This window comes from Medicago truncatula, chromosome 4 (assembly GCF_003473485.1).
Source record: "Medicago truncatula cultivar Jemalong A17 chromosome 4, MtrunA17r5.0-ANR, whole genome shotgun sequence".
Lineage (NCBI taxonomy): Eukaryota > Viridiplantae > Streptophyta > Magnoliopsida > Fabales > Fabaceae > Medicago > Medicago truncatula.
The window spans coordinates 64,587,730-64,614,083 of NC_053045.1; the positions used below are offsets into that span (position 1 = coordinate 64,587,730).

General features: G+C 33.2%; 4 protein-coding genes and 1 non-coding gene across 7 annotated transcripts; 2 read left to right on the forward strand and 3 right to left on the reverse strand.

Moving 5' to 3' along the window:
* Positions 1-1,482: 1,482 nt before the first annotated feature.
* On the reverse strand, positions 1,483-5,149 carry LOC25494370 (survival of motor neuron-related-splicing factor 30). Its single transcript, XM_013603261.3, has 7 exons — positions 4,970-5,149; positions 4,804-4,872; positions 4,368-4,460; positions 4,130-4,288; positions 2,953-3,138; positions 2,438-2,566; positions 1,483-1,834 (listed from the first exon to the last, which is right to left on the reverse strand). The coding sequence occupies exons 1-7, from the start codon at positions 5,078-5,080 to the stop codon at positions 1,673-1,675; spliced, it is 909 nt and encodes a 302-aa protein (XP_013458715.1). The 5' UTR covers positions 5,081-5,149; the 3' UTR covers positions 1,483-1,672.
* Positions 5,150-8,549: 3,400 nt separating this feature from the next.
* On the reverse strand, positions 8,550-17,403 carry LOC25494371 (mitotic spindle checkpoint protein MAD1). 2 transcript variants are annotated; one of them, XM_013603262.3, is made up of 15 exons: positions 17,163-17,398; positions 16,996-17,095; positions 16,559-16,917; positions 16,388-16,480; positions 16,163-16,279; positions 14,464-14,711; positions 13,777-13,948; positions 12,954-13,052; positions 12,657-12,860; positions 11,863-12,025; positions 11,149-11,239; positions 10,989-11,058; positions 10,402-10,530; positions 10,183-10,221; positions 8,550-9,081 (listed from the first exon to the last, which is right to left on the reverse strand). In XM_013603262.3, exons 1-15 carry the CDS (start codon positions 17,307-17,309, stop codon positions 8,992-8,994), a joined length of 2,121 nt encoding a protein of 706 aa, XP_013458716.1. In that variant the 5' UTR covers positions 17,310-17,398; the 3' UTR covers positions 8,550-8,991. The 2 variants fall into 2 exon arrangements, 1 of the variants encoding a protein (XP_013458716.1); XR_003011505.2 differs by lacking the exons at positions 8,550-9,081; positions 10,183-10,221; positions 10,402-10,530 and having other exon boundaries at positions 11,017-11,058; positions 11,149-11,352; positions 17,163-17,403.
* Positions 17,404-17,450: 47 nt separating this feature from the next.
* Positions 17,451-17,524, forward strand: TRNAV-AAC (transfer RNA valine (anticodon AAC)). Its single transcript has one exon. It is a non-coding gene; the product is annotated as a tRNA-Val (tRNA).
* A 1,257-nt stretch (positions 17,525-18,781) lies between these two features.
* LOC25494373 (NADPH-dependent pterin aldehyde reductase) lies at positions 18,782-20,499 on the forward strand. Of its 2 annotated transcripts, none has more exons than XM_013603264.3 (3): positions 18,782-19,545; positions 19,631-19,710; positions 20,067-20,499. In XM_013603264.3, the coding sequence occupies exons 1-2, from the start codon at positions 18,902-18,904 to the stop codon at positions 19,698-19,700; spliced, it is 714 nt and encodes a 237-aa protein (XP_013458718.1). In that variant the 5' UTR covers positions 18,782-18,901; the 3' UTR covers positions 19,701-19,710; positions 20,067-20,499. The 2 variants fall into 2 exon arrangements, with proteins under 2 accessions (XP_013458718.1, XP_039689021.1); XM_039833087.1 differs by having other exon boundaries at positions 20,051-20,406.
* Positions 20,500-20,853: 354 nt separating this feature from the next.
* On the reverse strand, positions 20,854-25,363 carry LOC25494374 (uncharacterized). The gene is made up of 5 exons (XM_013603265.3): positions 24,374-25,363; positions 23,374-23,426; positions 23,069-23,279; positions 22,317-22,487; positions 20,854-21,120 (listed from the first exon to the last, which is right to left on the reverse strand). Exons 1-5 carry the CDS (start codon positions 25,313-25,315, stop codon positions 21,061-21,063), a joined length of 1,437 nt encoding a protein of 478 aa, XP_013458719.1. The 5' UTR covers positions 25,316-25,363; the 3' UTR covers positions 20,854-21,060.
* Positions 25,364-26,354: the final 991 nt, after the last annotated feature.

The following is a 26,354-nucleotide window of genomic DNA, read 5'->3' on the forward strand; positions in this document are numbered from 1 at the left end:
GAAATAGCATCAAACCCACCGTCTCAAATCTGAATCCATCACCCTCTTCTTGCCATTGACCACCACTGCCCATTGTTGCCGGAGCATAGGCCTAGATCTATACACCTACATGCATACTCTCTCCTCCATTCCCCACTCTTCACCACCAGAAATAGCATAAAACCCACCGTCTCAAATCTGCATCCATCACCCTCTTCTTGCCGTTGACCACCACTGCCCGTTGTTGCCGGAGCATAGGCCTAGATCTATGAATGAAATAACTTTTTCTCTATTCTATTTTCATTTTCCAAGGTCTGTTATGGTGATGAATGTTGTTGTTGTTTCTAGATCAAAAACTTTTCTCTTGTCTATTGTTAGATCTGCGCCAATATTGAATTATTGATTGCAATATTTTATTTGCAAGACTAATCCATTTCTTGTCATTTATTTGTGATAGTTGAAGAAGAATAATCAAATAATTTAAGATAATATGATTTATGCTCTCCTGTGATAGTTCAAGATCCTGGAAAAAAGTCTGTATTCATGAATGATTAGTTGAATGGATGGATATAAGAAATACGGAAGTAGCTCTTGTTCCTCTGTGTTACCAAATCAAAGCTCATACGGAGTTGGGAATTGGTTAGTTGAAGAAGAAAATTTATTTATTTAAGAAATGGTATAAATATAATTACCAGGCATTTTTGGTCATATTTGATTTTGAGCATGTTGACTCGCAATCTCATTGAATAATGGTTACGGTTCCTGCTTAAATGTAATTCAAAAACAACTTCTCATATTCAAATTACCTAAATCATAAACTTAATTATCAAGAAATTTAAAGAATATTCAAATTGTAGCACCTATTAGAAATTTATGTAGAGCATCTCGTGTATTCATTTAGTATCTTCTATCAATACAAAATTTATCTTCAGGTTGAGCGTTTTGTATCTTCTATGGCCTTCATCAAGATTCCTAACATGATCTAAAGAAAAGTATTGTGCCTAAATGAAGAGTTTGGCACTCTGCTTGGACACGAAAAGCATATATAAGTCAGAAAGGTTAGAGGTCTTGTGGATGCTCTGAAGTCAATAAAAAATTGCATAAAGTCAATACATCTTCAAGCTACTGATATCATCAGAATGTTCAAGCACCATGACAATTGGACATGTTCAGAATAGCATATAAGAACAATACTTATTTGACGTGAATCACAACTATTAGTTCTTCATATTTCTTTCATATGCTAACTTGGACAATTAATTATAAATCAACTTGCTAAAGACTCAGATAGAGCGAATATCAAAACACATATTATAAACCATTTGTGTAGTGAGTTAGTGTTGTATTGTTGATACAAACAAAAACCTTTGGAAGTTTAAAAAAGAATGAATTTCATTCAATTTTGGTTACCTAACTTTCATTTATGCATGAAATTGGTCTACCATTGTTAAAATTCAGTTTTTTGACCCATGACTCAGATTATTCAAAACCAAAAGATATTTATTTGTTTATTAATCATGTTAAATTGGGACAATATCCATGTAAATTGCACATACATAAAAGGACCAAATCAATAATCTTAAAATAGTCTCGAAACAGTTCACTTGATAACATGCATTTTTGTCTGGCATCAAACAGCCTCTACAGTGATTGGTTTGAGCATGTTACATACATACAATCCTGGTTTCTTAACCTAATCATCATTCTCGATTGTACCATCCTTCAGATGAAAATGCTTTTCTCTTCTCTGGAACTCTGTCAGACCTTTCCCACTTCCAGTCACACCAACCTTTCCTTGAGGATCATCAGGAGATTTAAAAATACTCTCACGCTTCCTTCCGGAGAAGAAACCAATCTTGAAGCAAAACCACATTGAATACATCACAAAAGAGAACAATTATATGAAAACAACGTAAACATAACAAACTAAATTTATATAAAACACAAATACCAGTGGATTGTGAAAATTCTAGAGATCGGGCCTTATATTCTTTTTTCGATAAATTCAACAACTTCTCCAGGGTTGATGGTATTACTTTTCCTCCTCATTCCAATCCAACTTACAACCGATTCAAGGGGTAAATAGATTTTTGAAATTTGGCTAAAATATATTTTCCCATGGAATTTTAATCAGAAAAAATCATTTGATTATAATATATATTATAATTCATCTGACTTCCAACTTAATGACTGCAATGATACTTCTCTCCTGTGGTAAATTCAGGCTAGAACAAATTCAACTCAAGATAGTAGAACAAAACATAAAATTCTTCACTAAATATATAAGCTGACTCGTATGTTAGGATGGTCAAAAATGGAGGTGATAGAACATTCCCATTAGTCACTTTAAGACATCCAAAATAAATTCCTACATTCTTGCATAGAAACTACAAGCTCTGAAACTTCTCAACACTAAAAGAAATGAGTGACTAAATAGTAGAGAAATTGAGAAAGGTACCTTTTTTGCTTTTCCCTTGGTTGTCTGGAACTGCTGCCAAGCATTTTGCCGCTTATTTTGGGTGACTTCAAGTTGTTCCATCCGCATCTTAGACTTAAAGGCATGTATTTTCTTACGTTTGGTAACTTTCTGTAATCATCAAGTTAGCAAACATGTCATTTAGGGAATCCTAGAAAACTGGCAGATAAATTTGGATTAAACATAATAATTTCAGAACCCACTACCAAGAAATACATTTGCAGAAAAACAAACACTTCACTAAAATTAAACAATAGAACAAGAGATCAAACCAAGGAAAATATTTATTAAGACAGCAGTTATTTAATACTCCCTCCGTTTTTAAATATAAACAAATTTTACTTTTTAGGTTCACTCAATTAATGATGTATGTGGTTCATAACATGGACTACATACATCATTAATTGAATGAACCTAAAAAGTAAAATTTGCTTATATTTAGAAACGGAGGGAGTAAGATTTTTATTATCAAGTGAAAATTTCAGCACACAACTCACCACATCCTCAGGGTCATCAGGCTCTATACGAAGCTTTGCAGGTAGACTCCGTGACTGAAAATCAACAGATGCCGCTTGCGCAATTTTCCGTTTGATAGCCTGCTTTGTAGCTTCAGCAACTCGCTCAGCTTCAACCAAAGGATCAACAGTTCCTTCTTGAATTGGCCTTATGTTAGCGGGATCTACCTGTAATAAGCAAGCAACATATGAAGTTTACCTTGAAAATCAGCAACTAAAAAAACCACTGGAGTATTTTTTTTTTAATAGGGTTAAATATGTTTAGTCCCTACAAAATATCCATTTTTATTTTAGTCCTATAAACAATTTTTAGCCCCTACGTTTTATAAAAACGGGTACTTTTAGTCCCTCTCTAAGGAGTGCAGAGCACTTGTTCATATAAAAGGTAGGAAACTAAAAAGGGTCCAAAAAATATATATATAGGGATGAAACTAGACAGATTCATAATTCTATAGGGATTACAAACAAATTTAACCCTTTTCAATGGCAAACAATAATGTTTTAGATGGTAATTGATACATTCTGTTGATGCTGAGTGAGGAATGTTAAAAATTAATTTCTCCAGTAAAATACTTTATTGTGTTCTTTCCATTTCATCAAGGTGCTGCAAAACAATTCAATGCACATGCATAGTAGCACGCAGTACAGGAATGAAATTTCTCAACTTGGAGGTAAGCCTCCCTAGGATAAAATGATTCCTCTACTTCTTTTCTGAACTAAACAAAAAACTAAAAAACGCTTCAATAAACGTGATGGCATGCGTACTACTTGATATAACCTGTTACATGATTTGATATTCATTCACAACATTCAGAAAATTTGATAATGAGTTTGTGTTTTTGCAAACCAAATAAATCATGCGCTCATGGCTCATGTTATGGAGCTAAATGCTGAAGAAAAAAACGAAGATACAACATAACAATATAGATGCAATAAGTTGGAAATGCAATTGTGGGTTTCTTTCTTAATATCGTCGATGTTAAATATGGATCCAGCAAAAAACACATAGAACTTTCATTAGAACTTAATCCCTAACCCTGTTTCTCTAACATGGAAAGAAAATACAAGGTACGACATAGATAATGAAATGGTAAATAAATTGGAGGAAAATGTATGCAGATGTAATGCAGGGATGCATCAAGTGGCTGCGAAAGTATACCTCTTCTTTATTACCCCAAGTGTCATAGCTGACATAATAACCATTTGGTGTGTAAGCCTCAACGGTTGCATCATACCAATCCCCATCATCACTATAAACAGCCTGAACTCTGGTGCCAACAGGAAATTGGTGTTGATGATCAAAGTGGGTATGAAGGTCCTAAAAAAGAATAAAATAACATAGAAAAAGATGAGTAATGAATTGATTACCAATGAATATGAATGAATAAACAAATTACCAGTTTATTGTAGGTGGGTGTTGGAGATTGGGTGGCAGTGGATATTTCATTTTGCTTAGCAGTTGAAAGAAGTTCTTCAGTCAAAGCAATGACCTGTGTAGTAGAATGTTAGGAGACATTGGAATTGGAATAGAAAATAGTGAGAGTGAGATGATAGATATAATAAAGAAAATGAATTAATGAATTAATGTTGTTGTTGTTGTTGTAACTTAGAAAGAATCTCTGTCTGTAATTGTTTGTGTGTTGTATCTATCTCATCTGGCGGACATCAGGACAGGACCTGCACAGAAGCAAGATAGATAGAAGTGATGGGAATTTTGCTGCTTTTTTGTTTTGATTTTGTTCTTGTTAATTAATATTTGAATGTTATCTAAGCTCACCCACACCTTTTCAATTTGAAGCTAAAACAAATGAGCATAGCAAAGAAAAGAAAAACCTCAGAGAGCTCTCTTTCCATGTCGACATACTCAGAATTAGTTGGTTCATCATTCAGAAGTTCTCTAACCTGAAAAGAAAGAAAAGAGAAGGGAAATCAAAATTAAATCAATCAATCAAATTGAAATCGAAAAAGATAAACCCTAACCCTAAAAAACAAAACAAACCTGATGGAGTTGTTGTTTGTAAGTAGAAAGATTGGATGCAAGTTCACCTATGTTTAATTCTTCTTCTTCTTCTTCTTCTTCTTCTTCTTCACGCCTGCTACCGCCTTGCATCTTCTCTTTCTCTTGCCAGAATCAGAACCAAACAGAACGCGATTAAGAATGACAGTAAAAGCGTTATATCCAACTTACTTACTTATTTATATATATTTCTTATCCACTCCTTTCTGCACCACACCTTTTACATTTACACCCCATCTCCCTTTTCCTTTAATATATTTTCTCCTCTCTCCGTTTCAAAATGAGTGTCGCTTTAGGCTTTGACACACAGATTAAGAAATCGAATGAAATAATCATTGGATATAACGCTTTTACTAAACTGTCTTTACTTTATAAGAAAAAGACGAAATTAAAATTGCATTGAAATGGAGGAAGTAGTATTATTTCGTCAAAGCCAAACCTACAAAATATGAATAAATAAACCATTTATAGCTGATATTTCTCACACTCTCAATTCAAAAATAACTTATTTACAAAACTTATTTATTCATATAGTTCAACAAATATGACAAGGTAAAAGATAAAATTTATAGATTTCATATAGTTCAACAAATAATTAAAATAAACTACTTACAAGACGATATCTCTTCCACTTATCTCTTTATCTTTGTCCTCAATTTTCCTGTCATCATTCCACAACGCGGCCACATATTTTACTACTTGGATACTATATTATGTATTTCGGTGAATTCATTACTTTGATTTTTAGAGTTTAAAGCTTGATGCAAGGTTTTACAACTCGAGAGTTTACCTCAACTCGTTTTAGCTATGTAAACTCGAATCGTAAACTCGTACGAGTTTACCTAAAATTACCTAAAATTAAAATTATATAAAATTTATTATATATATATATATATATATATATATATATATATATATATATATAGCATATATAAGCTAATATTTAAACAAAACATAATAAATTAACCACATTTAAATAATAAACTCTAACAATAAAAAACAAAATTTATCAGTACATTTAAACTCTTTTTCATCTTCAGTTGTAACTTTAACTTCAATTGTTCCATTTTCTCATTTAAATACTTGAACAAGTAATATATTTGAATGATTTCAAAACAATCAATAATAACAAGCTTCTGAATGCATTCCCTAAAATTCAATGTATGTCATTCTCAGGCATTGGCGTAGCTTCTGTACATAACAAGTATGAAAAAATCAAGTTAACCGTAAAGGCAACATTTCAACACCTTAGGATTAAAAAAAAAAAATTGGATTTTGAAGGAAAATGAGACAAAAAAAATAACTAAAAATAAAAAATAAAAAAAAATTCAAAGGTAAACTCGGACGAGTTTACTCCGAGTTTACATGAGTTTACCGAGTTTAACACATGTTAACTTGGTCAAACTCATCAAACTTTCCGATTTCACTAAAAACCGAGTTTACCTCCGAGTTAACACGTTTTTGCCACCTAAAAACGTAAACTCGGGCGAGTTTACGTGTTAACATTCGCTTTGTGGAACAGTGGCTTGATGGGCAATGAAATGAGTTTGTATATTCTTTATACATGGTTGAAAGTTGAAACATTATGTATAGCATGTTTGATTTTAGAATGAAAGATCCTAAATCACTTTTATGAGTTTTTTTTTTAAACAACTTTTGCCAGTCTTTACCAAATTTCATTTGCTAAGTTTTCAGCCGAAATCAACGAACAAGAATTTGTTAGTAGTAAAAAGACAAAGTGCAGTATAAAAAGAGGCAATAGAAATCGTTTGTAGCTTGTTAAATTGGGGTGATACATCTTAAAAGTTAAGATCATCTTTATTTATTAAAATAAATGGAAAATATTATTCAGACAATCAAAACTAAATTATAACAAGTTCTACCATTAAAAATGAGTCTCACCACTCTTAATTATTTTATAATCTTTTTAATTTTTTTGTTGTTTCTTTCTATTTGTAAATGGAAGAAATGAAAATTATTATAAATGATTAAATGGAGAGGATTCTAGCCTCTATAGTAAGGGGACCCTCCCTTTTTGTGACTTAGCAAAGTTTTGTAACAAAAAGCATTTCACGAAAAAAAATTCTCAATAAAACAAAATAAGAGAATAAATGTTGTGGAAAATATTATATTTTGATATATCTCATGAAGCTCTTATCTTCTACTTTTTCCGTACAACTACTACAACAATTGTCAATTTAATTCCTCATATGAGGAAATTTTACCCTATAGGCTATACCGTTACATTTATACCCTCACCCCTACCAAACACTTGTAATTCCAATTTTATCCTTTTTTGCATTTAAGGTTTTACACATTTATTTTTTCACCTTCACTTTCAACATGCATGAATTCACCACTACGTATATGTTTCCGGAAAACAAATACAACCATTTTCGGTTTCAAAATTCAATTTCGAAAAACCCAATAAAACATTTCCGGTTTGTTTCTAAATTTAAAAAATGTTTTATTCACTAATTTGTGAACTCTGCATTGCTATATATCCTTTAAACAATCACTTTTGCATAAAAATAAAACTATCAAAAATAAAACAGTGTTTAGGTAGCGATAAATTTTCTCAAACAAACTATGTCTTTATATCATTGATCCTAGAATAACTACCTCAAGTCCTTTAAACTATTTCGGGTATTACAAAAATGCCAGAAACCGGAAGGGATATAGAAAGATATCCGGTTTACATTTTCAGAAACGTAAATAATAAATTTTTTTAGATTTAGAAACAAACCGGAAATGTTTCATGATTTTTCCGAAATTGACTTTTGGAACTGGAAAAGTTTGTATTAGTTTTCCCTCATATGACATAATTCATAATTTACAATCTAATCTTGTATTTCAGGGAAATTTATTTCAGCAAAACTTATGACAATTGACTTTTCCAATCAATATCCACGTCAAATTTGTGTCAAGGTGAGTAAAGAACATATTTTTACCCGTGCATTACTTAGTTTTTTTTTTTTTTTGGTAAAATGTGCATTGCTTAGTTGATTACAAAATATATATTTTTCCTTTAATAAAAAATATAATATAGATTTTCCTAAATGAGAAACAAAATTGATGAAAAACAATTTGTTGATATTTTTTTTATAATAGAAGAATAGGAAAATAGGGTACCAATTCCTATTCCGTGCATTATGATTTATGACCCAAAGAAATATTCATGTTATAAAACACAAATTTAATCATCATTATAAACAAATAGTGCAAAGAATAAATTTTATATAAACACTAATCATCAAAGAGCGTTTTTTTAAATTAAATCTTTATAAACAAATAGTCACGGCGGGTCTCTTTTTGCTTAATTAAGGTCCTAAGTTTGAATTCAGCCTTAGGCATGTCGCAGCATTAAAACTGTTAGGAAAAGTTTGCCGTCCATTTGGGATCCTACAAAGCGGTCCCACAAGGCTCAAGAGATTAGTCTCTCAAGTTGCGTGAGCGTAGGATACCCAATTTACACCAAAAATATAAAAACTAAGTCGTATTTTCCAATATTAATAGTTTAAACATATTTTAAAAAGAAATATTTAAATAGTATAAGCATAACTGAATATCAGTGTAAAATTTATTTAGACATTTAGTGTAATCTTGAGCACAAAAAGCATAACAATAACAATAACAAACACCTAAACAGAAAAGCCACGTGTTGTCAGCAACCAAAAGATGAAGCTAGATGTTTTTTCTTTCTTTTGAAAGGATGAAACATGCTACAGGTTTTCTTTACTCAAGATGTTATAGGTTTGACAGCGATTTACACATAATTTTGTAAGTTCAAAACTCCACCCTCTGGAACACTACGTTAAAAGTAAAAATGTGATGGTTTTCAAGCCCACACCATCTATCAGGCACCGATGTGAGAATGCTGCAAAAGTGTAACCAGTCGTAGCTGACTAACTAGTTGCCCGGAAGATATCTATGCAGCATAACTGATAGTTACCTCAAGAAACATCATTCCTTAAACTCTATAGTCTAAGACAAGTCAGTCAAATTTAAGATAAGGTTCTTCGATTGAAAGACTCCACTGTTATGTTGGCAGTAAAAGCAGGAATTGAATTCATTTTCCGAACGAATATCTCAACCTGGGAATGTACAATCACAAGTACAACTCAGTAAAAGAAACATGAATATCTAACTATGTAAGAATTATATGCATGATACATTTCTCTTTCCATGTACACACTTGTTCTGTTTTTTACGAATAAGGCCCCCAAAGCCCTCCCCTTCCATGTTCCTCTATTTCTTCCACTTGCTCATTCCTTTTTTTCAAAGTCCTCCCCTCCCTTCACCTTCAGACTCGCAAACAAAGCTTAAGCCTAAGGGTCTATATTTGGGAGGAGGGTTTAGGAGAACTACGTCTGTATTTTGATATATATTTAATATTTAAAAAAAAAAAAAAGAACATGATTAATGATCATATAATAGATCAATCACACTTAATTGATTTAAACAAACATTCTATAGTGTCCGTAATTTAAAAATGCAAAATCAGCCCTCCCCTCCTATACTATCCGTCCAAACACACCCTAAAGGTTTTTGGTGTATACAAGTCAATCTCTTGAGATGATAACATATATTGTATATAATTCAACATGTAAAACATTAGTATGTTTAAAAAAAATAAAAACAAATTAGTAATGAAGCCCTCCGGAAGTTGTGACTCAAACAAACTCTTGAATCACAAATCTTTTTCAACAATAGAAGAAATATCAGAATTTAGAAGAGGTTTAAATAGTGCATATAAGAAGATATTCTACAAAAAAAAAAATCAACTTCTAAAACATCTCTATAAAGTATAAAACAAACTTTTGAACACTAAATATTAAAAAAATAATCCATAATTAATACAAAATATTAAATAAATATTTCCGTGCAAAACAATTGTATTGATGAATTATATTCTATAAGCTTTTTATTTAATTATGAAAATTAATATGATTAATAAATTATTAAAACTATATTCTCCTTTCTATGATGCACAACAAAGAACAAACATTTTCAGTTGAGAATATTTGCTGCTAAAAAACAATATTTTCCGCTACAAGGAAGTTTTTCCTGCTAAGCCCCCCTTCGCTCTCATGCGCACAAAAATTAATTTTTGTGCTGGGGATCAGAAAATTAAGAGTTTAAGATCTCAAGTATTTATTATATTGAAAAATATTGCAATATTATGGCTTCCTTACCTGATGAGATACCTCAGGCTGAGATGTGTAACGATTTACCTGTTATGAAAATAAAACAAAAATTTCAGCAACTTTTCATGTCATCTTTGTGAAAAGCAGAAAATAATCTTAAGAACTTAGTTCCTGATTATCTGCAAGCCTGCAAGCGGGTGTTAGTCCCTACAAAATTCAACATTATTAACCCTTAAACATAATATAATATAAAATTCAACATCTTACCAAAATGTTGGTATTCCCTGATTCATATTCAAATTCAAGTTTTTCATCATCACTTTGTGCATAAATTGATTGCAGCGTAAATCGTGTCACTGGGATTCCATTTGATCGCTGGTGTTCATCCATCACAATCTGCCAAATATAGTTATGGACAACCATGTAAGCATTCCAAGTGTGAGCAAAAAGACAATCGGATGTCAGCTTATCCAATTTGGAAAGAACTTATCAGAAAATGCTAAAGAGACAATTTCTTAAGAGAGAAAATGACAGATAAAAGTTTGATGTGAATTTTATTTCCCTAACTTCTGTCAGTAAAATTTCCAAACTCAAGATGACCTGTGTTATAGAAACCACTTACAATAGAAGCATGCTTCATTATTTATTGAAAACTTAGTGATTAAAAATAAACCCAGAATAATGGTTTCCACATTCCAAATTACATCATTACCAGGATGCTACAATATTTTCAAAGCAAAGTGTGTGATCTTCAAAAGTATGAAATAAAACACCATTTCGTGTAAAACACTTCCATTTTATATTGAAAGATAGTAATAAAAAGATTGAGGTAAAAAACATCAGTAAATGCCAACCTTGTAACCAAAAATCTCACAGCATGCCCTCCGGAAAACTGAAATTCTGTCTGCAAACACGGTCTTGTATCTGTTGAAGTTTCAGCATTTCTGTTATTCAAAAATCATCTTGATAACAACAAACACATAACGTACCAAAAGCAGCAAATTATATACTTACCTCTCTTCTCGCTTCTCTAGTGTTGCAATTTGTTCTTTCAGTTGCAATATCTTATCCGATATGTAGTTCTCTACCAGCTTTCCAGTTTCTCCTAATCAGTTCAAGTGATCAGGCAACGGATACGTTTTATAACATTATTACTCAGTAGTTCATAACATCATTATTCAGCTTTCCGTCCTCGAGGCCTTAACACATACAAGCCTTCTGTATTTTGAAAATATTTTATTAAACCAGTGATGTTAAGACAGAGGTCAGACTAATATTAACAATATTATTATAATAAACAAGAAAGCATATTTCATTTGTGTACTTAGGTTGATTTTTCTCTGTTTTTTATTTTTCATGCCTTCTGTATTTTGAAAATATTTTATTAAACCAGTGATGTTAAGAGAGAGGTCAGACTAATATTATTATAATAAACAAGAAAGCATATTTCATTTGTGTACTTAGGTTGATTTTTCTCTGCTTTTTATTTTTAGCTGTTTTCACAGGAACCCTCTTGGCATACCTCCTGTATACTAACATTAGTTTCCTTGGAAGGTTTATCAAAGCTTTAATGTAAACCAAGCAATCCAAACATGATAAGCAGATACTAAACAAAACATTCAGACTACTCTTTTTTCCAACTACTTATGCTTGTATTATTGACTGTTTTTGAATCATAACATTTTGACCCTAAAATCCATGTAACTACAACTTTTCAAGGTTTCTTACCTGATTGACTCTTCAATTCTTCAACAGCTTTTAATTTCTCTTTTGTTTTCTGCAGTTCATTTTGCAGCACTTCTATGGTTTGTTTGGCTTCATTATCTACGGAAAGTGTATTCACCATCCGCAGAACTTTTGTATTAGCAGAAGAAAAATCGCCATGACCCAGCTGCAGAAGGAAAAACAAAGTGTCAACAATCAAATTGAAAATGAAAACCAAAAACTGGACAGCTTGGGTGAACGAACAGATAATACAGACATAAGAAATATAGACGATTTAATATTATAAAAATATATTCATTGTAGTCTACGACGTATTAGTGTTTTACTGTTGTAAGAAAACTGTTGGTAAATGAAAAAAAAATAGATGTTCAATTGAGGCTGCAAGCTACAAACAATGTAACCCTAGGTTGTTTAATGAGTGATTTTTTTTTTAAGAAGCTAAATTAGCCCACCTAAATTGAAATGAGTGAATTATTTACATCATTCTTTATTGATAGATCAAGGAAAAGCATCTGAGGAATGCTAGAAACACAAACTGTGATAGATATTGCTTAAAAACATTTTTAGAGAGTGGTCAATTTATGAGCCAACTTAACTGAATTTTTAGAAAATTGAACCAATCATAAAGAATGTGTTAAAATGTGCGTTGCTAGCATTTCTCAAACTGTTTCTATGCATGTATTGGAGACATGAATATGAAGAAAAAGAAGGGACTTTAGTTTATGAAATGAGATGCAATAGAAATAAATAGCTAGATAATATCCATAAGTTTCTGAAAAAAATTACCCAGCACCAACCTTTGCCTCTAATAATGATATCTCTGAACGGAGCCGGTCACTCTCCCTCTCCAGTGACTTTATTCTTCTTGCTTCATTGTGCAATTTTTCGTTGAGTATCTTAATTTCCTCATGTTGGCGATTATTAACCACTCTCAGCTCATTTAAGGTGCTTTCTAGTTCTTTAATATATTCATCTTTCTTCATAAGAGATGATTCAAGTTCCTGAATGGACCAACGAAAAAACAAGCAAGAAATATTTAGATATCACATGATAAATTAATAAGTTAAATGGTGACAAATAGAGGGAAATACAACCTGAATGGGATTAGCACTACTTGATTCATCTCCAGCTTCACCATTCTTCAAATTGGCAAGAATTCTTAATTTGTTTCTTTCCTCTGTGACAACTGCTAGCTGCAAAACAATAAGCATGTGACTGAAAGCACATAACTGAAACTAACAGCAAACAAATGACTACAGATGTCAGAGCACAACACTACACAACCACTATTATCACAGCATGCAGCAACAATTTAACATTATCACAAATAGAATGCCCAAAATTTATAGGCAGTTGCTGTCCCAGTAGCATTCAACCTTTTCAAAATACACCAGAAGCATGACAAGATAATCAAAGCGATACTTTCACTTGCACGAAATAATCTGAGATTTTGAGAAACTAGAAAGAAGTTTAAATGAATTAACAAAACTTTCAATTAAATCAAAGTGATATTTTCAAACTTATGTATTTCCTTGGAATTGTGTGATGCAAGTCCATTCTAGGCATGACATTTAAGCCATCTCCTCCATCTAGCATCTAAATCCCTTTCGTGATATATCTTAAATTCCCCAACTGTCAAACTCCTTCCTACCTTAAACCTAACTATATAACTTTTGAGTCCTACTTTATTTGGGGGGCTCCAGATCATTGAACGTCATTAACTAATAGCCAAAGATTAATCCATTAATTCATAACAAGATGTCTTTATGAGTGTTGCATCAGTCCTCTAAATGCATGTCCTACACTAGCTTGGATATCCAGAATAGCAGATAATAAATCCAAGATTTCAAAGATGGCAATGGAATAATGCAACAGATAAAGCATGTAAAGAACAAGTCAAGTGACAACTTAACTGACCGTTAATTCAATCCGTTTAATCTCTGATTTTAATACTTCTGCTTTCTCTTTAGCCAACACAGCTTCAGTTTCAGCATTTTGTTTACCAATCTCAGCAGCATCCAAAGCCACCTCCAGTTGTTTCAAGCGAGCAGTTCCTTCACCCTCCTTCTGTGTACAGTAAATTACCTCTCTGCATTTATAGAAGATATCGAGATTTAAAGACATGTGCTTACTGACCATGTAAGGCAGCTGTCAATATGAAAAACAATCTCAATATTTCTGCTACACCCAAAAACCCCACAAAAAAGCCATCTCAATGTGAAAAGATCCTAGGCCATACGCATATCCAGAATATTGTGCATCGTTTACATATACAGATATATATTAACAGAAATGGATGATAGCATACACATGAATGGATAAAAAATTGCAAAAGTTAGTTTCTCTATTGATACGTTTAATTAGTGCCATTTATAAATCCGTAAAAGGAAAAGGTATTGTCAAGTCACATGGAACATTGGAGAGAGAAAAAGTATAACTAGGAGACCAATAGGAACTTTTCTCAAATATATGACGTCAAGGTGCTCAAACAAAAAGATCACCCGGAAAGAATATTCCAATGTTATTACTCCAGACAGTGGTTTCAACAGCTCAAATCTATTAAAACAGCGAAGCAAACAAAACTTCAATTAGCTACCAACGTACTTCTGTAAAGCTGCAAATTTAGAAGGCATGTCCTCAAAACATGAGATGCCAGGTATGTCTTTAATCATCAATCTCCATGATGATATTTGATCCTCTAACTTTTTCATATTTGACTGGACATCCTGTAGTTTAGATAGCTCAGATTGTGCCCTTTCCCGACGGCTCTTTTCCTCCAGCAGTTTTTCCTTCAAAAGCTCAATGTTCTCGTGATTTGATCTTAGTTTTCGTGCTTCCCTTACTTCAGATTCCTAAAATTGCAAAGTTAACTGGATACATTACTCAGATTACCACAGGTACAAAAAAAGTTTATGATGAGAATGCATCTGGTTATAATTCAAAGTTAAAACGAAGTCCATGTATTGACACCCCTCCCCTAAAAAAAAATGAAAGTTAGCCTAATTTAATCCTACAAAATTGACTTGGACGGTGAGGGGTTGCCCTAAACAAATACTACCTCCGTCCCTAATTATAAGACCCTTTTGAGAATTTTTTTTGTCTCTTTTTATAAGACTCCTTTGCTATTTCCAACTACATTAATTATTTCTTTACATACATGCCCTTATTTATAATACATTTTTTTTCTTCAATCAACAATAAATAACATGTTGAAAACATAATCCAACTCTCTCTCTTAAAGGATAAAATTGTAAAAACAATAGTAATTACAAACATATTTAATACAAATATCCACTATCTTAATTCCCGTTATTTTTTCAAAAGGGCCCTATAATTAGGGACGGAGATAGTAATTGCTATTCAAGCCATAACACAATCTAATATGAGACTCAACACACACCCTTCGCATATTATGCATGAACAGAAGCTTGATCGCACTGGTATTTCCTCGGGTTTTTTGGTTTGTACTAGATGCAGCACTCGTAGAAAATGTGTTTCCAAGTCCAAAAGTGAATTTTACGTTTGGCCAAAACTCATAATAATAGAAACATGCTAAGTAAACACATCAGCCCAATTTATACCGAACTCCATCACAACATGGCTATGGATATAATAGATGCAACATTCAGGCCTATTTTATCTCTAGGTCCATGGATGAATTTAACTTATATCCCAAGCATGTAGTTTTAGAAAAATACCAAGTAAAAAGACCAGCCCAATTGATATCAAGCTCCTTCACGACAATACTTTGGTAAAACGTGCACGTTCTAAACAACAGCGTGTTATAAACTTGTCAAAACACCAGCAAAGAGAAGGGTACAAACAAGGGGAATAATATGAAAGCACACCCCTAAAAGAAAAAGAAGAAGAACATTTTGATAAAGTGAAAACAAAGCAATGGTATCTTTATGGTATTCCAAATATCAGGTGTCAAATTTAATTATATTTACTAAAATTTAAATAAAAAAGAGACAATAAAATGTGAAGAAAAACGCAGTCATATATTTTGGCACTAATCCAAAAAAAAATCCCAAAAGATTTAAGAAAATAAAAAGACACGATTCAGGAGCCAAGCCTGCCCAAACCTCATCTTATATATCCAGAACATTTAATAAAACAATAATGTGCCTAACACAAAATAAAAATAATATAATAAAGTTAGTCCTCTCCATTTATGATCATGTCACTTGAATTGCAGCTGAAATTGGTGTACACATCAAATGATTGATGTATGCAACCTAACACAAACAATCAAAACATCAAGAGGCACTGAGACCCAAGATAAAAGACAAAGCAAACTTACATAATGTTGAAGTTCCTGTTGCAATTGTTTAACCAAAACATCACTCCATGTAGAAGAAACTTCCTGGGATGAAAAAGTTGCTAGCTTCTTTTCAGCTTCAGTCTTCTGGTGCAAACACTGGAAATAGGAATCGTGATTCATGATGTAAAGCAAAGAAAGTAACCCAATAAAAAAAGAAACATGAAAGTGACAGGAAGCAAGCAAATCAAATTGAACATTGCAAACCTCATTGAATTGGTCCTTGAGACGGTCCAATTGCTCTTTAAGCATCTCTGCTTCTCTCTCGGCATTATTAGCTCTACATTCCATTTGTTCAAGCTACAACAAGAAAAATATACAAGTTAAAGAATGATTGATAGATATGAACGAGCATTAGTCTGAACATTGACAACTTACATTAGCGGTGATTCTAGAAATAGAAAAGTTGGAGTCCTTTTTGAGTTGTGAATGATCATCGTGAAGTCTCTTTTTTTCCCTCTGTATGGTATCTGAAAGATTGCCTAGCTTCCCTTCTAAAGATGTTGCTTTCTCTTGGGTGGAAGTGGCATGAGACTCGGCTTGTATGCGAAGGTTTGTCTCATTTTGGAGCTTAGCCTGAAGTTCAGTGTTTAATTGAATATATTTTCTAAGTCTATCTTGAGAATCAGTAACCTCCTTCAAGAGTTGATCCTGGAGGGCCTTTTCACGGCCTTTAGAAGCAGCAAGTTCTTGTTCAGTGTATAACAATTGCTCCACAGATTTCTTCCTCTCAGTGTCTGTCATGTCAAATCAAAGTTGATGGTGAAATGAAATTGAAATTGAAAAGTAGTAATTAATTGATGATATTAATATACCGAGTTTTTGGAAATTATGATTGAGTGTTTGGAATTGAGATTGATAATCACGAACTTGATTTTCTGCTTTACTTAAGGCATCTAGAAAATCAGATTTAACCTGCGTTCGAATAATAATAATGAGAGACAGGTTAATTGAAGAAGAATGAGAAAACAAACAAACAAACCATTTGGCGACACTGATATGTGCATAGCATGTGCTCGGAGGGTTCCTCCACCGCTGGCGCCGGATCCTCATAGATAACAAGCTGTGCGTCGCCATCGCCGTCATCGGAACGTGGCCTCTTCGGTGGCGGAGGAGTACGGAGTATCATTCTTTCTTTCTCACTTACGTTTCAAATGAATTGAAATCCCCAAACCCCAAGGCGCAACTTTTATTCAACGGAAGGAAAAGGAAAAAATACACAACCTCCTTTCACAATATAATTGTTTTGCAATCACAATCAACATCATGTGGTTTCGTGGTGTAGTTGGTTATCACGTCAGTCTAACACACTGAAGGTCTCCGGTTCGAACCCGGGCGAAGCCAATTTATTTCTCTTTTTGTATTTTTTTATGACTTTCATTTTCGCCGTCACGTTAGTCCACTAATTGTTTTTTGAAGGACCGTGAGCTACTACTAATCTTTCTCTTCTCCATCTCTAACTATGTATGAAACCTAAAAGAAAAAGAAAAACTCAATTATGTCACATTTTAATTATTTGACATCTCAATATATTTTAATCTTTTGTCTTTTGTAACAAAAAAATTATATTTAATGAAGAGATAAAATAATTGTCAAAAGATTGAAGTAATTTTGTAAAAAAAAAAATATAAAGACTATTTTATGTAATTGTATGTAAACAAACTAAATTTTTTTTTTTTTTTAAGTCATTTTGATTTATAATGATAAACAAACACAAATTATATTCTATTTTTTTAATTGAATCTCTAAATTATCAAATGTCAAGATCATTTTTATTTTAATCCATAACAAATGGGTCATGTGAGACGGTTCATTATAACTTTCTTAAAATAATAACTTTAAAGATCATCATTCCGTAAAAAAAAAAAAACTTTAAAGATCATTGTATTTATTTTAGTTTTTTAATGAGAATCTAGAAGGAGAAAAAAATATATATTAAGATATTGTGACTATGATTTGAACTCATTTCCGCTGCACTATTTTTAATTAAATTGAAGTACTTTGAACGATGAGAATGTGTGACATCCTTTTATGTTTAAATATTGATTTTATTTTTAAGTTAGAAAATACTAGTTGAGGTTAGGGTGTTACATTACAAGTAAAGGTAGCCTTCATTTTTATCGGTTCAGAGTCCTTCTACCTTAGTTCATTTCATATGTCACAAGTTGTGTCATACAGGATGATGAGACATACAAACTCAACATATGGAACCCCTTGTTCTTCTCTTCCAACAACTAAACCAACCCAACTGTGGAACCCGCTCTCTGTGCAACCCAGGACCTGTTCAATCCGAGTGCTAAAGCATTGGGAAATGAGTGATATATTTTAACCACAGTTTTTGTCGATATAGTTTTTTTGGCCAAATCCGACCGATTGTCCACCCCTACGGAAAAAAAGATGCTAAGTCAAAAAATGAGTGACATGTCCAAAAAATGGACTAAAACGAAAGGAATCTCAAATTACAAGAACAAATTAAGAAGAAATAAATCGACATAAACTCGCTTATATATTAAAGGATAAAAAACACATATAACCTAGTAAAAACATATAGAAGTTAAAAATATAATATTACGAATATACTAGAATAAAAAAATAGGCACAATTTTTGACACAAATAGAACAGGAATGGATTTGGCGTGAAATAGAGGGGTAATTCGACTCCGTTCTTCCCCTTTTCTCCCTGCAACAGCAATCACCCTCCATTTTCATCTCATCGTCGGAATGGGTGGAAAGGGAATAGGAAATAAAAGTGTGTTGATTACTGGTGTTAGCAAAGGAATTGGTAGGGCTCTTGCTATTGAATTGGCGAATCGAGGTCACACCATTATAGGTTGTTCTCGTGCTCAGGATAAGCTTGATTCTCTTCAATCTCTTTTACTTCCAAATAATCATAATCATCTCTTCCTCAATGTTGACGTCAGCTCCAATGACAGCGTTCAACAGATGGCTCGCACTGTTATGGAGATGAAGGGGGGTCCACCTGATGTTATTGTGAACAGCGCAGGTACTATCAACAAGAACAACAAGATGTGGGAAGTTCCTTCTCAAGAGTTTGATTTGGTGATGGATACAAACTTGAAAGGAACTGCCAATGTGTTGAGACATTTCATCCCTCTCATGATCAACAATGGAGGAGGAGAAGGTATTATAGTTAACTTGTCTTCTGGTTGGGGAAGATCGGGTGCAGCACTTGTTGCTCCTTACTGTGCATCCAAATGGGCTATTGAAGGACTCACAAAGTCTGTAGCTAAAGAGTTACCACAAGGAATGGCTGTTGTCGCACTCAATCCTGGTGTCATCAACACTGACATGCTTGCTTCTTGCTTTGGTGCTTCCGCTTCTCTTTATCAATCCCCTGAATCATGGTTTGTTACTTGATTCACATTTTTCTTTTTCTCTTTTCTTCTTCAACTTAACTAATAACTCCAAATAATCAATCTCATTCATCAGGGCTCTCAAGGCAGCCACCATGATTCTCAATCTTACTCCAGCAGATAATGGTGCTTCTCTCTCCGTTTGAAGTCTCATGTGTGAGTCAGGCTAATCATCAACTCCTCAATCATATTTATTAGTACATCTTATCGTAGAATGATTGCCATTGCAAGTAAAGATCATGTTTTCTACTATCATTTCGGTTCTCCTTTCTAAATGAAAATCACCTACAAGCTCAGTTTTACTGTATAATTAGTATAATGCTGGCATAAAGTTGTTGAATAGTATAGATTATAATATCTTTCGTTGGTGTTTGAATCCAAAGGCGTGCCTCAGTTCAGTTTGCATTGCATTGCACTGCTTGAATTGTTGCACAATCCAAAATTCAGTTTTGACTTGCAATAGATGTATTTATGTCGCTGTGTTGATTAGTAGCAGGTTTTTATGTTGGCAGGTGTGGTTTCTAATTCAAACTGGTTCATGTGCATTCAAAATAGTGTGATTGCTGTCTGACTTAGCCGTATTTTGGTGTATAACTAAGGTTTCGCATCAGGTCGGGTCTCCGCATTGTGTGGGTTGAAGTCTGCAGGACATGCTTTTAAATTTACAAGAGGGTGTCTTTGTACTTCATTTATCATTTGACTATTGTTTTTTAGTGCTTCAAAGATGTGTCTTTAGGCAAAACCATCTGATGTATTCCTTGTTTGGGGTCTTCACTTTTGTTTTGTGGAGGAGAGTTATGGTGATTAGCTTTCTGCTGTATTTTACAGCTTGGTTGTTTTCTGTTCTTCTTATCTTCTCCCTGCATTTTTTTTTTTGTGCCGGGTTTAGATCTTTTTATTAAACCTTTTACTTTGTTTTAAAAAAATAAAATAATATGCGAATAATCAAAACAGTTGACTTTGCAGCCAATGTCCAGTCTATTAACCTTGGCAATGGTTGGTTGGTCAATCGTTCAACTAACAATATGTATGCCAATGGATTTTCTCAAATATTGTTTTTTCTTTCTCTCAGGTTTCTTATGTGTAATCTCACCATTGAGCTTGTTTACTCTCATTGTTTATATTAGAAATCCATCTTACCTTTTCTATTTAATTGTGAGATTAATAACACATGACAAACTTGAGAGGAAAAACTTGAGAAGATCCTTTCCCAATATACACATGCTCTGCCTATGACCTAATAATAATTATTACAATGGAGCTGTACCAGTTATGTTCACGATGGAATCAAATAGAGCATGAATGAATGATCTTTATCTTACTCTCCCGTCTCCAATTTTGTCATAAAGGATGAAACAAATAGCCAAACGTATCAAATACTATTATTTAATGGCCACTGATTCAACTGTACATACATTTCTAACAAAATACAGTGATTGCAAAATTAAAAAACCATATATATAATATTTACAAATTTCAAACCCTGCCAATGTGTGTATATACTTTCTACAGGACACCTTCCTTGAAAGGACCAGAATCACGCAAGAGTTTCATAACAAGCTTCACCTGTACAGGCAAAAATGTCACATTATCAAGTGCTTTGGAATCACAGTAGTTGGTAGCATGAATGGTAATATCATGACAGAACAAAACACCTAATTATAAAACCATTGAAAGAATGCAAACTTATCTCGTCTTATGCCAAAATGCACTACTGTGCTTAATTCAAATATTAAAAGCATTTAAGTTCTTAAGCCAACAAATGGTTACATCCTTGCCTTCAATTCTAATCGAGACTGCAAAGTGGAGGATTGTTCTTGTGAATGCATTTAAAATGAGACCTTTTGATTAGACGAGAAGTTAAAACTACATTAAGGTAATCAGTCGATAGTCATCACTAGGATATAGGTCTAACTATATTTAAGACTCCCACCTTTAACACAAACAAAAACAACACATCCTGGCACTCACAACAGTTCCCAGCTTGGCTTTAATGATTAAGGAGTACTCCTATCACGAGACAAAACCAACTACGACTCTGTTTGTGAGTTTGGAGGGTAGGGAGGGCTTTGGGGGGAAGAGCGTAGGGGAAAAAAAAGAAGAGAAATATTCCGGATTTTTTTAGAGATTGTTATTGTAGAGAATGATAGATGAATGTTAATCATTAATATATTTTTAATTTTTATAATATTATAATAACAGATTATATTTGAAGAATTTATCTAAACCCTCCTTCAATATAATTTTTGAGTTCCTCCATTTTGAGGGGATTTTGTGTTATGAAGAAAAATAAACCCCATATTAAAGTTGGGAGACTATTCTTTCTTTAACTTCCCTTACTTCCTTCCTCATACCCAAAGCCTCCTCTCCAAACTTGCAAAGTAAGCATAATGATTCTTTACCATCACAACAACAACAAGCAAAGCCTTTTCGCACTAAGTGGGGTTGGCTATATGGATTAAATTACGCTATAATGTTCTATCATAAACCATATTTCGATCCAACTAATTAATTTCCAAATCTTTCATAATAGTTTCTCTGATAGTTTTTCTAGTCTTCCTTTGTCTCTACAAAATCTATAGGTAAGGAGAGTAGATCAGATGGAGGATAGTTAGATCACTAGAGGCAGAGGACGATCTAGAAAATAATAAAATGATTTACAAGTATTGCCTCTATTTTGATAAAATGATTAACAAGTAATATCAGAACAAAGTGAACTTAGAAAGACAAGGAACAAAATATAAATCCCCGCTGCACCATACCTGAGAAGATTCACGAACTAAAAAATCTTCTATAGCTTTCCTAAAATCTTCATCAATAAGGTAATGGCAGCTATATGTTGTCACTGGAAGATATCCACGCTCAATCTTATGTTCACCCTGAGCTCCTGCTTCTACTGTTTTAAGATTGAGTTCAATCGCTGCTTCAATTGCCTGCGATGTCAAACCAAAATGCAAATATATAAAATGCTTCCCTAATAATAAACAGGCCTTTGACAGAAATCACAGGGTCACGGGTTATAGTAAAACTGCAGTGCGACTTTTAAAATGAGAAACATGCTATTTTTTTGGTTTCGTGCAAATATATATTCTTTCATACTAAACAATATTTCCCTATTAAAAATAGAACAAAAGGGGAGATAAGGTAAAAATGTGGTATCTTTTAGTTCCGCCACTTGGTGGAACCGAAGAGAACATAACAAATATCTAATTCGTTTTGTTCTGCTCATGTCCCAAACACCGTCTATAAGTTAACACCCACATCAAAGCCACACTGAAAAAGGAGTGTGCTCCTCCTTAAGGTCTCCGGTTCGATTCTCCCCGGGGGCCAATTTGGGTGGGCTAATTTAGCTTCTTCTTCAAAAAAGAAACCAAACTGAAAAGTTTATTCCATAAATGATTTAGATGGAATAAATATCTGATGAAAAACTATAGCATTATTCTCTAACAGTAAAACCAAAATGTAAATAATAATTCAACAATATTTGAGGCGAAAGATAATGCGAAGAGTGAACCTGATAATAACATGCTTCAAAATGCAAAAATGGATAGTAAGTTTGTGGATGACACCCCCATAGGCGCCCAAACAAAGTATCTCCTCCGATAAGATTTAGGGCACCTGCTACTAGTTCCTCACTGTCTTCAGCAACAATAAGTAGTACTTGATCTCCCATTTTTGATCCCATCTCATGAAAAAATTCCCTCGTCAGGTGAGGAGTACCCCATCTGTCAAAGACCAGTAGCCATACTAATATTTAGACACTACTATCATCAAATAAATTTTGTATTACAATATTGTGGTTCAATTAGCATAACATACTTGTTATCAGTTGTGTTCCTGTAAAAGGTGTAGAAGGAATCCCAGTGCTTTGCCTTCCAATACAAAAACGAAATATGCCAGTAATTAGAAAGCAAATAGAATGCATCATAACCCAAGGGCCTGTTTGGTTTGTTTCACCGTTTCCTATGAAAATCTCTAAAAATAAGATACAAAGTGAAAACAATTTGGTATTTTTGTAATTAAAAAGTAAAAACAAAACTCATTTCCTCAACCCAAATACATCCTAAAGTTTTTGCAATAAAATACTTCATTGTAATCTCTTAAAGGACCAAAAGTGAACTTCTGTCAGATAGGTAAACATCAGGAAGAGCAGTATTATAAAGAGAGAATGCTCTGATGAGTATATCTTCCAAACAATTTCAACTACATAATATGAAAACACTGAAAGCTATATGATTAAACTCTTTCAAGTCAATAACTAGATAACCTCTACTCCTAGAGAAACATTGGTAACTTCCCCACTGATTGTTTGGTGTTACATCATACATGACAATATCGTTCAGATGTTTAATGATTTGAATAAAAAAAAACAGTTTTTTCTTTTTCCATTATTTGAGGTTTAGACTTTAGTCTCCATTGCACCTTTTGAAACTCTAGCATCTACTCTGCACATGGGTCAAAATTGGAAGACTAAAAGCTGTAATTCACCTTTCATTTGGCTTTAACTAACTTATGATGATGACAAATATGCTGCCATTCATTAGAACATGCTGTGTCAGTGGAAAAAGTGCACTGTAATTCTGATATATCCAACCCCGTGTAAATTTTTGTTCTTGTAGCCAACACCGACAAACATAGAACTATGAAGAAGCACAATTCTGATATATCCCTCCTACTATATAAGACATGATAAATTGGCTTCCATTTGTTCAACACAAGTTTACTAATATGTAACACAACAAAAAAAGAAGAATTTATACAGTCAAATATGAATTTGTGACAGTTAATCTTAATTCAGTATAGACATGATGCAAAATACCTTTATTTCATAACCGCGGAGGCGTTTCATAATCAAGTTCTGAGCAGCAACCTTCTTGCGCTCTTGACGTATCTTTTTCCGTTTATTATGCTTCAAGTCCATCAAGAAGTCGTCAAAATTAGTATAGTTGCGGTTGGTCCAGTGATACTGCATTCCAATCCTAGGGAGGAAACCTTGTTGAGTGAATTTGTGCCACTCGCTTTCAGAGGGAAAAGTGACATGGAAGGATGAAAGTTGAGACATGGCAGTGAGATCCTTGATAGCAGAAACAATGAAGTCAAAAATATGATGTTTGAAAGAAGTGTTACGAAGTAAGATCCTTGGACCGGTGACAGGGGTGAAGGGGACACAGGATTGTAACTTAGGATAATAAGAATTGGAACCATAAAAATGAGAGTAAGCATTGGCCCAAGAATGATCAAAAACGAATTCACCATAAGAATGGGTCTTGAGATAGAGAGGAACAACAGCGAGAATATGATTATGAATATCCTTAGCGATGATGTGGTGTGGGGTCCATCCCTTTTCCTTAACAGAAGAAGATGATAGTTCTAGAGAGGATAGAAAAGCGTGTGAGAGAAATGGATTGAACTTGTCTGGTCCTCCAGTAGCATCAAGAGCACATGCATCCCATTGGGTGGATGGAATATCTGAAATTGAAGATACAAAAGAAACAGTAATAATTTTATCTTTATCTTCTTCAGATTCTGTTGTGGTGGTAACATTGAAGCTGAATTGTTGCTGATGCGATGAAGAAGAAGAAGAAGAAATGTTATTCTGTTTGTTGTTGTCCTTAGAAGATCCCCAGAACAATGAAGAAGCGTTGATTCTACTACTTCTTCTTCTGTAATAATAATCAGAGCATGAAGAAGATGAAGATTTGCGATGAGACGGAAACGACAATGAGCAGCAGCACCTCACTCCTATCGCTACTGCTGCCATCACCCCTCACTCTTTGCCACGTTGCAAATTTACTTGGATTGGATTGGATTCATGCATTGCATACTTCAATTTTTTTTTTCCTTCTTATTTTTTATATTTCGTAATCAAATATTTGTTTTTGAGATTTTTTTTTTTTTTGTCTAGCAACTTAGTGACGGGAGCTTACACATTTAAATTATGTGATGTCTCTACCATAATTGAGATCTATTTTCGAAAAAAAAAAGTAAATAGTCAATTACCCCTTTGAAATTGTAAGTTTTGTCAATTACCCCCTGAAATTACCTCCCTGAAATTGTACAACGTTGATCAATTTACCCCATCCGTCAAATTTTTCTGTTAGTTAACATGATGTTTTGCAAATACCCCCTCAAGTTTTGTACTTATGTGCAAAATGCCCCGAACTTGAAAATTTATATATTTTTTTCTTATCCTTAAAAGTTACTGCATTATCACTGAATTGTGGAGCATATTAGCTAAGTTTTGACGGTATACAACCATATATGTTCCTTTAAACGATCAAACATTAATCATGTCTTAGAGTCTAACGATATGAAAGTCAGCATAGTAAAGTACAACCACACTTGTCAGATGGAAAACTAACACATGTCATACATAATGAAGCACATAAATAATACATGATTGGCATAACCAAAAATTACAAAGATGTCAAAGTATATGGCTTTGCTATTGCTAATTTTAACCACATCAAAAATTTCCACTTCCTTTATATTGTGGGCGGTGCACACCATCAACACACTTCTCTCACTTTCAAGAAAAAATATATAAACTTGTTACTTCTCTCACTTTATAAAGGATCTTGAAGGAATCATGGTCTTCTTCCCCGTTAGGATTCAAAGGAATGGTAATAAAATTATATTATGTATATTTCATTATGTTTTTTTAAGAGAATAAAAAAACATGATAACCACCATCTTTTTTATCTCTAACGGGGTTAAGGACAGCTTGAAAAAGAAAAAACAACATCTGATGTTGGAACAAAGAAATACTTTTATGTTTGTTTTGTAAATATTCTTGAGTT